We start from the raw sequence: 13,436 nt of genomic DNA, 5'->3' as shown, positions 1-13,436 counted from the left end.
TGGGGTCCTCTTTCGGGCTTGTGGACTTTTTCGGGCTTGTAGTCATTTTTCGGGATCGGTGCATTTTCATGCTTGGGGTCCTCTTTCGGGCTTGTGGACTTTTTCAGGCTTGGGGTGCTTTTTTGGGTTTGTCGTCCTTTTTGGGCTCGGGGTGCTTTTTCAGGGTTGGTGTCCTTTTTCGGGCTTGGGCCCCTTTTTCGGGCTTGGGGTCCTTTTTATGTTTGGGATCCTTTTTCGTGCTTGGGGTCCTTTTTCGGGCTTGGGGTTCTTTGCTGGGCTTGGGGTCGCTTTTCAGGCTTGGGATCCTCTTTCGGACTTGAAGTACTTTTTTTGGCTTGGGGGCCCTTTTCGGGCTCGGGGTCTTTTTTCGGGCTTGTATTCTTTTTTCGGGCTTGGGGTCCTTTTTCGTGCTTGGGGTCCTTTTTCTGGCTTGGGCCACTTTTTCGGGCTTGGGGTCCTTTTTGGGTTTGGGATCCTTTTTCATGCTTGGGGTCCTTTTTCGGGCTTGGGGTTCTCTGTTGAGCTTGGGGTCCTTTTTCAGGCTTGGGGTCCACTTTTAGGCTTGTAGTCTTGTGGTCCCTTTCTGACTTATGGTCCTTTTTCGGGCTTGGGTTCTTTTTCGAAGTTGGGGTCCTTTTTCGAACTTGGGGGCCTTTTTCGAACTTGGGGCCCTTTTTCTGGCTTGGGGAGTTTTTTCGGGCATGTGGTCTTTTTCGGGTTTGAGATCCTTTTTCGGGCTTGTCGTCCTTCTTCGTGTTTGGGGTGCTTTTACAGGCTTGGTTTCCTTTTCCGGGCTCGTGGTCTTTTGCGGGCTTAGGTTTTCTTTCGGGCTTGGGGTCCGTTTTAGGGCTTGGGATCCTTTTTCGGGCTTAGGGTCCTCTTTCAAGCTTGTAGTTTTGTGGACTCTTTCGGGCTTGGGATCTGTTTTCAGGCTTGGGTTCTTTTTCGAACTTGGGGTCTTTATCGAACGTAGGGTCCTTTTTCGGGCTTGGGGTCGTTTTTCGGGTTTGGGGTCGTTTTTCGATCTTGGGGTCTATTTCGCACTTAAAGTACTTTTCATCCTTGGGGTCCTTTTTCGGGGTTGGGGTCCTTTTTCAGGCTTGGGGTGCTTTTTCGGGCTTGGGGCCCTTTTGAGGGCTTGGGGTGCTTTTTGGGACTTGGGGTACTTTGTAAGGTTTGGGGCCCTTTTGCGTACTTGTGGTCTTTTTCGGGCTTGGGATGCTTTTTCGGGCTTGGGACCCTTTTTCGGGCTTGGTATACCTTTCGGGCTTGGGGTCCTTTTCGGGCTTGGGGTTCTTTTTCGAACTTGCGGTCTTTTTGTGGGCTTGGGGTGTTTTTCGAGCTTGGGGTGATTTTCGAGCTTGGGTTCTTTTTGGGCTTGGGGTCCTTTTTCGGACTTGAGGTACTTTTTCGGGTTTGGGGTCCTTTTTCGGGCTTGGGGTTCTATTTAAGCTGGGGTCCCTTTTCTGGATGGGGTCCTTTTTTGGGATTGTCGTCCTTTTTCGGGCTTAGGGTCTTTTTCAGGCTTGGGTTGCTTTTTCAGGCTTGGGGCCCTTTTGCGGACTTGTGGTCTTTTTCGGGCTTGGGGTCCTTTTTCAGGCTTAGGGTCCTTTTTCGGTCTTGGGGTCCTTTTTCGGGCTAGGGGTCCTTTTAATGCTTGGGGTCCTTTTTTGGGCTTGTGGTGTTTTTCGGGCTTGGGGTCCTTTTTCGAACTTGGGACCCTTTTTTGGGCTTGAGGTCTTTTTCGGTCTTGGGGTGTTTTTCGAGCTTGGGGTCTTTTTCGGGCTTGGGGACCTTTTTTCGATCTTGGGGTCTTTATCGAACTTAGGGTCCTTTTTCGGGCTTGGGGTCGTTTTTCGGGTTTGGGGTCGTTTTTTGATCTTGGGGTCTATTTCGAACTTAAAGTTCTTTTCATGCTAGAGGGTCCTTTTTCGGGGTTGGGGTCCTTTCTCGGGCTTGGGTTTTTTTCGGGTTACGGGTCCTTTTTCGGGCTTGGGGTCCTTTTTCGGGCTTGGAATCCTTTTTCGGGCTAGCGATCCTTTTCCTCGCTTGGGGTCCTTTTTCGGGCTTGGGGTGCCTTTTCGGGCTTGGGGACCTTTTTCGAACTTGGGATCCTTCTTCGGGCTTAATGTCTTTTTTGGGCTTCGGGTCCGTTTTTAGGCTTGTCGTCCTTTATCGGGCTTGGGGTACTGTTTTAGGCTTGGGGCCCTTTTGCGGACTTGAGGTTTTTTCGGGCTTGGGGTCCTTTTTGGGCTGGGGTCCCTTTTCGGGCTTGGGGTCCTTTTTCGAACTTGGGGTCCTTTTGTGGGCTTGGGGTGTTTTTCGAACTTGGGGTGATTTTCGAGACTGGGTTCTATTTCGGGCTTGGGGTCCTTTTTCGGGTTTGGGGTCCTTTTTCGGGCTTGGGGTCCTTTTTGGTCTGGGGTCCCTTTTCGGGATTGGGGTCCTTTTTCGAACTTGGGGTCCTTTTGTGGGCTTGGGGTGTTTTTCGAACTTGGGGTTATTTTCGAGCTTGGGTTCTTTTTGGGCTTGGGGTCCTTTTTCGGACTTGAGGTACTTTTTCGGGTTTGGGGTTCTTTTTCGGGCTTGGGGTTCTATTTAAGCTGGGGTCCCTTTTCTGGATGGGGTCTTTTTTGGGATTGTCGTCCTTTTTCGGGCTTAGGGTCTTTTTCTGGCTTGGGTTGCTTTTTCAGGCTTGGGGCCCTTTTGCGGACTTGTGGTCTTTTTCGGGCTTGGGGTCCTTTTTCAGGCTTAGGGTCCTTTTTCGGTCTTGGGGTCCTTTTTCGGGCTAGGGGTCCTTTTAATGCTTGGGGTCCTTTTTTGGGCTTGTGGTGTTTTTCGGGCTTGGGGTCCTTTTTCGAACTTGGGACCCTTTTTTGGGCTTGAGGTCTTTTTCGGTCTTGGGGTGTTTTTCGAGCTTGGGGTCTTTTTCGGGCTTGGGGACCTTTTTTCGATCTTGGGGTCTTTATCGAACTTAGGGTCCTTTTTCGGGCTTGGAGTCGTTTTTCGGGTTTGGGGTCGTTTTTTGATCTTGGGGTCTATTTCGAACTTAAAGTTCTTTTCATGCTAGAGGGTCCTTTTTCGGGGTTGGGGTCCTTTCTCGGGCTTGGGTTTTTTTCGGGTTACGGGTCCTTTTTCGGGCTTGGGGTCCTTTTTCGGGCTTGGAATCCTTTTTCGGGCTAGCGATCCTTTTCCTTGCTTGGGGTCCTTTTTCGGGCTTGGGGTGCCTTTTCGGGCTTGGGGACCTTTTTCGAACTTGGGATCCTTCTTCGGGCTTAATGTCTTTTTTGGGCTTCGGGTCCGTTTTTAGGCTTGTCGTCCTTTATCGGGCTTGGGGTACTGTTTTAGGCTTGGGGCCCTTTTGCGGACTTGAGGTTTTTTCGGGCTTGGGGTCCTTTTTGGGCTGGGGTCCATTTTCGGGCTTGGGGTCCTTTTTCGAACTTGGGGTCCTTTTGTGGGCTTGGGGTGTTTTTCGAGCTTGGGGTGATTTTCGAGACTGGGTTCTATTTCGGGCTTGGGGTCCTTTTTCGGGTTTGGGGTCCTTTTTCGGGCTTGGGGTTCTTTTTGGTCTGGGGTCCCTTTTCTGGCTTGGGGTCCTTTTTCCAACTTGGGGTCCTTTTGTGGGCTTGGGGTGTTTTTCGAACTTGGGGTGATTTTCGAGACTGGGTTCTATTTCGGGCTTGGGACCCTTTTTCGGGCTTGGGCTACTTTTCGGGCTTGGGGTCCTTTTTCGGGGTTGGGGTCCTTTTTCGAACTTGGGGTCCTTTTGTGGGCTTGGGGTGTTTTTCGAGCTTGGGGTGATTTTCGAGCTTGGGTTCTTTCTGGGCTTGGGGTCCTTTTTCGGACTTAAGGTACTTTTTGGGCTGGGGTTCCTTTTCGGGCTTGGGGTCCTTTTTCGGGCTTAGGGTCCTTTTTCAGGCTTGGGTTGCTTTTCATGCTTGGGGCCCTTTTGCGGGCTTGTGGTCTTTTTCGGGCTTGAGGTCCTTTTTCAGGCTTAGGGTCCTTTTTCGGTCTTGGGGTCCTTTTTCGGGCTAGGGGTCCTTTTCTTGCTTGGGGTCCTTTTATGGGCTTGTCGTGTTTTTCGGGCTTGGGGTCCTTTTACGAATTTGGGGTCCTTTTTGGGATTGTCGTCCTTTTTCGGGCTTGGGGTGCTTTTTCTGGCTTGGGGCCCTTTTGGGGGCTTGTGGTCATTTTCGGGTTAGTGGTCATTTTTCGGGCTTGGGGTCCTTTTTCGGGCTTGAGGTCCTTTTTCGTGCTTGGGGTCCTTTTCAGCCTTGCGGTTCTTTTTTGGGCTTGGGGTCCTTTTTCAGGCTTGGGGTCCTTTTTCGAACTTGTGGTCCTTTTTCGAACTTGGGGTCCTTTTCAATGCTTACCGTCATTTTTCGGGCTTGAGGCGCTTTTTTAGGCTTGGGATCCTTTTTCGGGCTTGTGGTCTTTTTCGGGCTTGGGATCTTTTTCGGGCTTGTAGTCATTTTTCGGTATCGGTGCTTTTTCATGCTTGGGGTCCTCTTTCGGGCTTGTGGACTTTTTCAGGCTTGGGGTGCTTTTTTGGGTTTGTCGTCCTTTTTGGGCTTGGGGTGCTTTTTCAGGGTTGGTGTCCTTTTTCGGGCTTGGGCCCCTTTTTCGGGCTTGGGGTCCTTTTTATGTTTGGGATCCTTTTTCGTGCTTGGGGTCCTTTTTCGGGCCTGGGGTTCTTTGCTGATCTTGGGGTTCTTTTTCAGGCTTGGGATCCTCTTTCGGACTTGAAGTACTTTTTTGGGCTTGGGGGCCCTTTTCGGGCTCGGGGTCCTTTTTCGGGCTTGTATTCTTTTTTCGGGCTTGGGGTCCTTTTTCGTGCTTGGGGTCCTTTTTCTGGCTTGGGCCACTTTTTCGGGCTTGGGGTCCTTTTTGGGTTTGGGATCCTTTTTCGTGCTTGGGGTCCTTTTTCGGGCTTGGGGTTCTCTGTTGAGCTTGGGGTCCTTTTTCAGGCTTGGGGTCCACTTTTAGGCTTGTAGTCTTGTGGTCCCTTTTCTGACTTCTGGTCCTTTTTCGGGCTTGGGTTCTTTTTCGAAGTTGGGGTCCTTTTTCGAACTTGGGGGCCTTTTTCGAACTTGGGGTCCTTTTTGTGGCTTGGGGAGTTTTTTCGGGCATGTGATCTTTTTCGGGTTTGGGATCCTTTTTCGGGCTTGTCGTCCTTCTTCGTGTTTGGGGTGCTTTTACAGGCTTGGTTTCCTTTTCCGGGCTCGTGGTCTTTTGCGGGCTTAGGTTTTCTTTCGGGCTTGGGGTCCGTTTTAGGGCTTGGGATCCTTTTTCGGGCTTGGGGTCCTCTTTCAAGCTTGTAGTTTTGTGGTCTCTTTCGGGCTTGGGATCTGTTTTCAGGCTTGGGTTCTTTTTCGAACTTGGGGTCATTTTCGAGCTTGGGGACCTTTTTCGATCTTAGGGTCTTTATCGAACGTAGGGTCCTTTTTCGGGCTTAGGGTCGTTTTTCGGGTTTGGGGTCGTTTTTCGATCTTGGGGTCTATTTCGCACTTAAAGTACTTTTCATCCTTGGGGTCCTTTTTCGGGGTTGGGGTCCTTTTTCGGGCTTGGGATCCTTTTACGGGCTTGGGGTCTTTTTTCTGGCTTGGAATCTTTATCGGGCTTGCGGTCCTTTTTCGGGCTTGGGGACCTTTATCGAACTTGGGGTCCTTCTTCGGGCTTGGGGTCTTTCTTGGGCCTCGGATCCTTTTTTGGGCTTGTCGTCCTTTATCGGTGCTTTTTTAGGCTTGGGGCCCTTTTGAGGACTTGTGGTCTTTTTCGGGCTTGGGGTCCTTTTTCGAGCTTGGGGTTCTTTTTCGGACTTGAGGTACTTTTTCGGGTTTGGGGTCCTTTTTCGGGCTTGGGGTCCTTTTTGGGCTGGGGTTCCTTTTCGGGCTTGGGGTCCTTTTTTGGGATTGTCGTCCTTTTTCGGGCTTGGGGTCCTTTTCAGGCTTGGGGTGCTTTTTCAGGGTTGGCTTGTGGTCTTTTTCGGGCTTAGGGTCCTTTTTCAGGCTAAAGGTCCCTTTTCGGTCCTGGGGTCTTTTTCGGGCTAGGGGTCCTTTTCTTGCTAGGGGTTTTTTTGGGCTTGTGGTGTTTTTCGGGCTTGGGGTCCTTTTTCGGGCTTGGGGTCTTTTTTGGGTTTGGGATCCTTTTTTGTGCTTGGGGTTCTTTGTTGGGCTTGGGGTCCTTTTTCAGGCTTGTGGTCCACTTTTAGGCTTGTAGTCTTGTGGTCCCTTTTCGGACTTATTATCCTTTTCGGGCTTGGGTTCTTTTTCGAAGTTGGGGTCCTTTTTCGGGTTAGGGGTCCTTTTTCGGGCTTGGGGTCCTTTTTCGGGCTAGGGATGCTTTTTCGGGCTTGAAGTACTTTTTCGGGCTTGGGGTCCTTTTTCGAACTTGGGGTCCTTTCGTGGGCTTGGGGTGTTTTCGAGCTTGGGGTGATTTTCGAGCTTGGGTCCTTTTTGGGCTTGGGGTCCCTTTTCGGGCTTGGGGTCCTTTTTTGGGAGTGTCGTCATTTTTCGGGCTTGGGGTACTTTTTCAGGCTTGGGGTGCTTTTTCAGGGTTGGCTTGTGGTCTTTTTCGGGCTTGGGGACCTTTTTCAGGCTTGGGGTCCTTTTTCGGTCCTGGGGTCTTTTTCGGGCTAGGGGTCCTTTTCATGCTTGGGGTCCTTTTTTGGCTTGTGGTGTTTTTTCGATCTTGGGGTCTTTTTCGGGCTTTGGGTCCTTTTCGGGCTTGGGGTTCTTTTTCGGGCTTGGGGTCTATTTTCGATCTTGGTGTCTTTTTCGAACTTGTGATCCTTTTCATGCTTGGGGTCTTTTTTCGGGGTTGGGGTCCTTTTTCGGGCTTGGGGTCCTTTTTCTGGCTTAGGATTCTCTTTCGGGCTTGAAGTAGTTTTTCGGGCTTGGGGTCCCTGTTCGGGCTTGGGGTCCTTTTCGGGCTTGGGGTCCCCTTTCGGGCTTGGGGTCCTTTTTCGGTCTTGGAGTCTTTTTCGGGCTTGGGGTCCTTTTTCGGGCTTGGGATCCTTTTTCGGGCTTGGGATGCTTTTTCGGGCTTGGGACCCTTTTTCGGGCTTGTGGTACTTTTTCGGGCTTGGGGTTCTTTTTCGGGCTTGGGGTCCTTTTCGAACTTGGGGTCCTTTTGTGGACTTGGGGTGTTTTTAGAGCTTGGGGTGATTTTCGAGCATGGGCTCTTTTTCGGGCTTGGGGTCCTTTTTCGGACTTGAGGTACTTTTTCGGGTTTGGGGTCCTTTTTCGGGCTTGGGATTCTTTTTGAGCTAGGGTCCCTTTTCGGGATTGGGGTCCTTTTTTAAAATTGTCCTTTTTCGGGCTTGGGGTCCTTTTGTGGGCTTGGGGTGTTTTTCGAACTTGGGGTTATTTTCGAGCTTGTGTTCTTTTTGGGCTTGGGGTCCTTTTTCGGACTTGAGGTACTTTTTCGGGTTTGGGGTCCTTTTTCGGGCTTGGGGTTCTCTTTAAGCTGGGGTCCCTTTTCTGGATGGGGTCCTTTTTTGGGATTGGCGTCCTTTTTCGGGCTTAGGGTCTTTTTCAGGCTTGGGTTGCTTTTTCAGGCTTGGGGCCCTTTTGCGGACTTGTGGTCTTTTTCGGGCTTGGGGTCCTTTTTCAGGCTTAGGGTCCTTTTTCGGTCTTGGGGTCCTTTTTCGGGCTAGGGGTCCTTTTAATGCTTGGGGTCCTTTTTTGGGCTTGTGGTGTTTTTCGGGCTTGGGGTCCTTTTTCGAACTTGGGACCCTTTTTTGGGCTTGAGGTCTTTTTCGGTCTTGGGGTGTTTTTCGAGCTTGGGGTCTTTTTCGGGCTTGGGGACCTTTTTTCGATCTTGGGGTCTTTATCGAACTTAGGGTCCTTTTTCGGGCTTGGGGTCGTTTTTCGGGTTTGGGGTCGTTTTTTGATCTTGGGGTCTATTTCGAACTTAAAGTTCTTTTCATGCTAGAGGGTCCTTTTTCGGGGTTGGGGTCCTTTCTCGGGCTTGGGTTTTTTTCGGGTTACGGGTCCTTTTTCGGGCTTGGGGTCCTTTTTCGGGCTTGGAATCCTTTTTCGGGCTAGCGATCCTTTTCCTTGCTTGGGGTCCTTTTTCGGGCTTGGGGTGCCTTTTCGGGCTTGGGGACCTTTTTCGAACTTGGGATCCTTCTTCGGGCTTAATGTCTTTTTTGGGCTTCGGGTCCGTTTTTAGGCTTGTCGTCCTTTATCGGGCTTGGGGTACTGTTTTAGGCTTGGGGCCCTTTTGCGGACTTGAGGTTTTTTCGGGCTTGGGGTCCTTTTTGGGCTGGGGTCCCTTTTCGGGCTTGGGGTTTTTTTTTTCGAACTTGGGGTCCTTTTGTGGGCTTGGGGTGTTTTTCGAACTTGGGGTGATTTTCGAGACTGGGTTCTATTTCGGGCTTGGGGTCCTTTTTCGGGTTTGGGGTCCTTTTTCGGGCTTGGGGTCCTTTTTGGTCTGTGGTCCCTTTTCTGGCTTGGGGTCCTTTTTCGAACTTGGGGTCCTTTTGTGGGCTTGGGGTGTTTTTCGAACTTGGGGTGATTTTCGAGACTGGGTTCTATTTCGGGCTTGGGATCCTTTTTCGGGCTTGGGCTACTTTTCGGGCTTGGGGTCCTTTTTCGGGCTTGGGGTCCTTTTTCGAACTTGGGGTCCTTTTGTGGGCTTGGGGTGTTTTTCGAGCTTGGGGTGATTTTCGAGCTTGGGTTCTTTCTGGGCTTGGGGTCCTTTTTCGGACTTGAGGTACTTTTTGGGCTGGGGATCCTTTTCGGGCTTGGGGTCCTTTTTCGGGCTTAGGGTCTTTTTTCAGGCTTGGGTTGCTTTTCATGCTTGGGGCCCTTTTGCGGGCTTGTGGTCTTTTTCGGGCTTGAGGTCCTTTTTCAGGCTTAGGGTCCTTTTTCGGTCTTGGGGTCCTTTTTCGGGCTAGGGGTCCTTTTCTTGCTTGGGGTCCTTTTATGGGCTTGTCGTGTTTTTCGGGCTTGGGGTCCTTTTACGAATTTGGGGTCCTTTTTGGGATTGTCGTCCTTTTTCGGGCTTGGGGTGCTTTTTCTGGCTTGGGGCCCTTTTGGGGGCTTGTGGTCATTTTCGGGTTAGTGGTCATTTTTCGGGCTTGGGGTCCTTTTTCGGGCTTGGGGTCCTTTTTCGTGCTTGGGGTCCTTTTCAGCCTTGCGGTTTTTTTTTGGGCTTGGGGTCCTTTTTCAGGCTTGGGGTCCTTTTTCGAACTTGTGGTCCTTTTTCGAACTTGGGGTCCTTTTCAATGCTTACCGTCATTTTTCGGGCTTGAGGCGCTTTTTTAGGCTTGGGATCCTTTTTCGGGCTTGTGGTCTTTTTCGGGCTTGGGATCTTTTTCGGGCTTGTAGTCATTTTTCGGTATCGGTGCTTTTCCATGCTTGGGGTCCTCTTTCGGGCTTGTGGACTTTTTCAGGCTTGGGGTGCTTTTTTGGGTTTGTCGTCCTTTTTGGGCTTGGGGTGCTTTTTCAGGGTTGGTGTCCTTTTTCGGGCTTGGGCCCCTTTTTCGGGCTTGGGGTCCTTTTTATGTTTGGGATCCTTTTTCGTGCTTGGGGTCCTTTTTCGGGCCTGGGGTTCTTTGCTGATCTTGGGGTTCTTTTTCAGGCTTGGGATCCTCTTTCGGACTTGAAGTACTTTTTTGGGCTTGGGGGCCCTTTTCGGGCTCGGGGTCCTTTTTCGGGCTTGTATTCTTTTTTCGGGCTTGGGGTCCTTTTTCGTGCTTGGGGTCCTTTTTCTGGCTTGGGCCACTTTTTCGGGCTTGGGGTCCTTTTTGGGTTTGGGATCCTTTTTCGTGCTTGGGGTCCTTTTTCGGGCTTGGGGTTCTCTGTTGAGCTTGGGGTCCTTTTTCAGGCTTGGGGTCCACTTTTAGGCTTGTAGTCTTGTGGTCCCTTTTCTGACTTCTGGTCCTTTTTCGGGCTTGGGTTCTTTTTCGAAGTTGGGGTCCTTTTTCGAACTTGGGGGCCTTTTTCGAACTTAGGGTCTGTTGTGACCTTACCGAAGAGTTCCACCGAAATTATTTTGGGACTTAATCCGTGGGGTCTCCCTATTGATGAACAGCTGGTATTTTGGTTCCATCCAATTCCTCTTTGGCGTTTCTTTCTCCCAGATATAACCGACGACGATAGAGCAATTTCAGCGGGTAAGTACACACCATTTATTTCACTACTCCGTTTATTTATAACTAAGAACGTCTTCGGTTTATTCTAACTTTAATGTATATATCGCACTTAATCTAAATTGGATATTTTATAGCTTAACCGGTGACCGAACTAGCGCAATGAAGGCAAGAGAATGACGATAACAGCAATGTATATGGCAACTATTTCTCCTACAAGTGTACGGCCCTAGATAATCTTGCATGCAAGAGCTAACTTGAACTTCAGCCTACCTACATATTTGATGTGGATTGCCATCTGCTTGTGTGCATGACAGTTATCGTCTCTGCCTAATTTTACACTAATCGTAAACATTGCCGGCCACCTAAATTTGTGCTTTTTCAAATTTACATTTCATTTTCTAAATACAAGCACTAGTTTACAAGAAAAATAACGAATGTTTGTTTTGCTTATTTTAAATGCACGTCGTGGTACTCGTTGACTCTGCGGCACTGCTGATTTCTCGGTTGAACGGAAGAGGACATATTTTGCATGCTGGACGTGTATATACACCGCTTTTAGTTCTGATTGTTACTACACGAACGACGTTATCCTCTCCTGGCGAAATTTTTTCAACTCTGGCAAGCGGCCATGATGTCGATGGTTTAGTTTCATCCAAAAGCAGGACGATTTGTCTTACCTGGATGTCAACAGGTGATGTAGTCGTTTTCCGTTGATTATTAAGTTCGGTGAGATATTCCTTCCTCCATCTATTCCAGTGATTTTGTACAAGGTTCTGCAAAAGTTGGTAGTGATGTAAACGGTTCACTGGTATGTTGGTATAATCCGGATCTGGTAAGCAGGCCAGCGATGAGCCGATGAGAAAATGACCTGGCGTCAAAACATCCAATTCCAGTGGATCCTCGGAGAGCGGAGTAAGCGGGCGGGTGTTCATATTTCCCTCGATCTGGGTGAGGACAGTAGCGAAATCCTCGAACGATAGCTGAGTGCCACCGATTGTTTTCAGGAGTGAGTGTTTTGCCGTTTTTACTGCTGCTTCCCAGAGTCCTCCAAAATTCGGCGCTTTTGGGGGAATGAAACGCCAATCTATTCCACTGCGACTGCATTCATTGACGATTAGTTCCTGATTCCGTTGATTACTGAAAATGTTGTATAATCCTGCGATTTTGTTTTTTGCTCCCTGGAAGTTTGTCCCGTTATCGGAATGTATTTCTGCGGGCATTCCCCGTCGGGCGATGAAGCGGCGAAGGGCGGCTATGAAGGCATCCGTGGATAGATCGCACACCAGCTCGAGATGGACTGCTTTTGTGGCGAAACAAACAAATACGGCGATGAATGCCTTTCGGGAGGCAGCCCGTCGGTGGGTGGGTTTTAAATATACCGGGCCACAGTAGTCTACACCAGTTGTAGCAAACGGGCGACTGGGAACTATACGGGCCTTAGGCAATCGGCCTTGAGGCTGGTTTAAAGGGACAGGGTGGTATCGGAAGCAAGCATGACAGTTACGACAAACTATGTTGACAAGATCTCTTCCTCTCACAGGCCAGAACTGTTGACGAATTGCGGACAACGTCATCCGAGGACCAGAGTGAAGATTTTGGGTGTGAAAATGCACCGCGATGAGGCGAGAAAGTGGGTGTTTGCTTGGTAAAGCTATGGGATGCTTGGTATGATAATTCTCGTTAGAATTTTGAATACGAATTATCCCCTTTTTGTCAAGAAATGGTCGCAGCAGTTTTAGTGATGACTGACGTGGTACTGAATTTTTTTGTTTCAACTCTTTTAATTCCTGCACGAACTCCTTCTGCTGCACCCCTTTAGCCAATGCTTCCTTTGCTTCGTCTAACTCCTTCGTGGAGAGGAATGGTTGATATATACGGGTATTTTTTGTTCGACAACAATTGACAAACCGTAGTATGTATGCGGTAACACGGACCAATCGCCAAAAGGATGAGAACCGTTCGAATAGGGGGTCCGGTGTCAGAACATTTTGCACTAATGCTACCGTTTTTCTCCGCTCTAGTACATCTTCAGGAGGGGTGACTAGTATAGAGTTTCGGGGCCAATCATCGTCGTCTATAAGCCATTGCGGGCCGCACCGCCAGTTATTATTGTGGATGAATTCATCCGGTAGCATACCGCGAGAGACGAGATCTGCAGGATTTTCGGAACCCTTGACGTGATGCCAGCTATGGCCGTGTGCAAGAAGCTGGATCTCCGAAGTGCGGTTTCCGATGAACGTTTGCCATGTATTGGGTGGCGCGCAAATCCAATGCAAAGTCACCATCGAATCAGACCAAAACCAGCATGAATTTCCTTCCATTCTCAACGCTGCGGATATTTTAGAGTAAAGTCTTGACCCCAAGAGTGCAGCACACAGTTCCAGCCGAGGTAACGATAGTCGTTTCAGTGGCGCTACGCGGGATTTCGAAGCAATTAATTCAACCTTGACTTGACCTTCCTTGCTGGTTGACCGAGCATATATGCACGCCCCGTATCCGACCTCCGATGCATCGCAAAAAACATGAAACTGGACCGTTGACGAACTGGCCAAAAATATATGGCGGGGCACCTTGAAGCCCTGTAGTAGATGTAATTGTTTGTAGAAATCCAGCCATCGCGCCTCAATTTCCTGCGGTACTGGATCATCCCAGCTGATAGATACAAGCCATAGATGCTGGAGTCGTATTTTGGCCCATGTTACTACAGGAGACACGAGTCCTAGTGGGTCATAAAGCTTTGCGATCGTCGAAAATATTTTCCGTTTCGTCCAATGCCCATCGTATTGAACTAATTGTACGTCGATGCAGAACTCGTCTCGTTCTGGTTCCCATGTAACCCCTAGCGTCTTCACTCTATGCTCCATCTCGAAGTGTAGCGTAGCCGTTTCCTCTAGTACCTCCGGTGGTAGATCTTTCAAAACTTCTCGTCGATTCGAGCACCACTTTCTTAACTGGAACCCGCCTGCAGCCATTAGCGATTGGACTTCATTCCGCAGTTTAATTGCCTGCTCGATAGAGTCGGGTCAAGGCAATCGCTGGAATTCTGTGCTGAAACCTGCCCTGTAGATCGAGGCAACTTTTTCACCAACCCTGCCCTTACCGCAAAGTATCTCTCCTCAAAGTCAGCCCTTACGTTTCGATGTTCGTCCACATTACTCTCATATTCCTCGCAGCCTTCGATCTCCGACTGCACCTCCTCGAACTCGCTCCATTTAACCTCCAATTTCTCTAAACGGAACTTGATCTGGTCCTCGTCCAGCTGCTCGCTGCTCTTCAAAAACCTCTCCGTGCGTAGAAGAAAGTCCATGATGCCATCTCGCGTGTGGATCTTCAT

At 49.6% G+C, this 13,436-nt stretch overlaps 1 protein-coding gene across 1 annotated transcript in view; it reads right to left on the bottom strand.

Annotated features, from left to right (window-relative positions):
* Positions 1-13,436, bottom strand: part of LOC131687655 (uncharacterized) — a 90,376-nt gene extending 76,940 nt beyond the window's left edge. The window contains exons 1-3 of the mRNA XM_058971750.1: positions 13,203-13,436; positions 12,901-13,107; positions 10,780-11,559 (exon numbers count right to left, since the gene is read on the bottom strand). Coding sequence (XP_058827733.1) covers positions 10,780-11,559; positions 12,901-13,107; positions 13,203-13,436 — 1,221 coding nt within the window. The remainder of the gene's footprint in view (positions 1-10,779; positions 11,560-12,900; positions 13,108-13,202) is intronic.

The sequence above is a fragment of the Topomyia yanbarensis genome, chromosome 3 (assembly GCF_030247195.1).
Source record: "Topomyia yanbarensis strain Yona2022 chromosome 3, ASM3024719v1, whole genome shotgun sequence".
Lineage (NCBI taxonomy): Eukaryota > Metazoa > Arthropoda > Insecta > Diptera > Culicidae > Topomyia > Topomyia yanbarensis.
The sequence above is the reverse complement of the archived record's forward strand: the minus strand, read 5'-3'. Positions and strand labels throughout refer to the sequence as shown.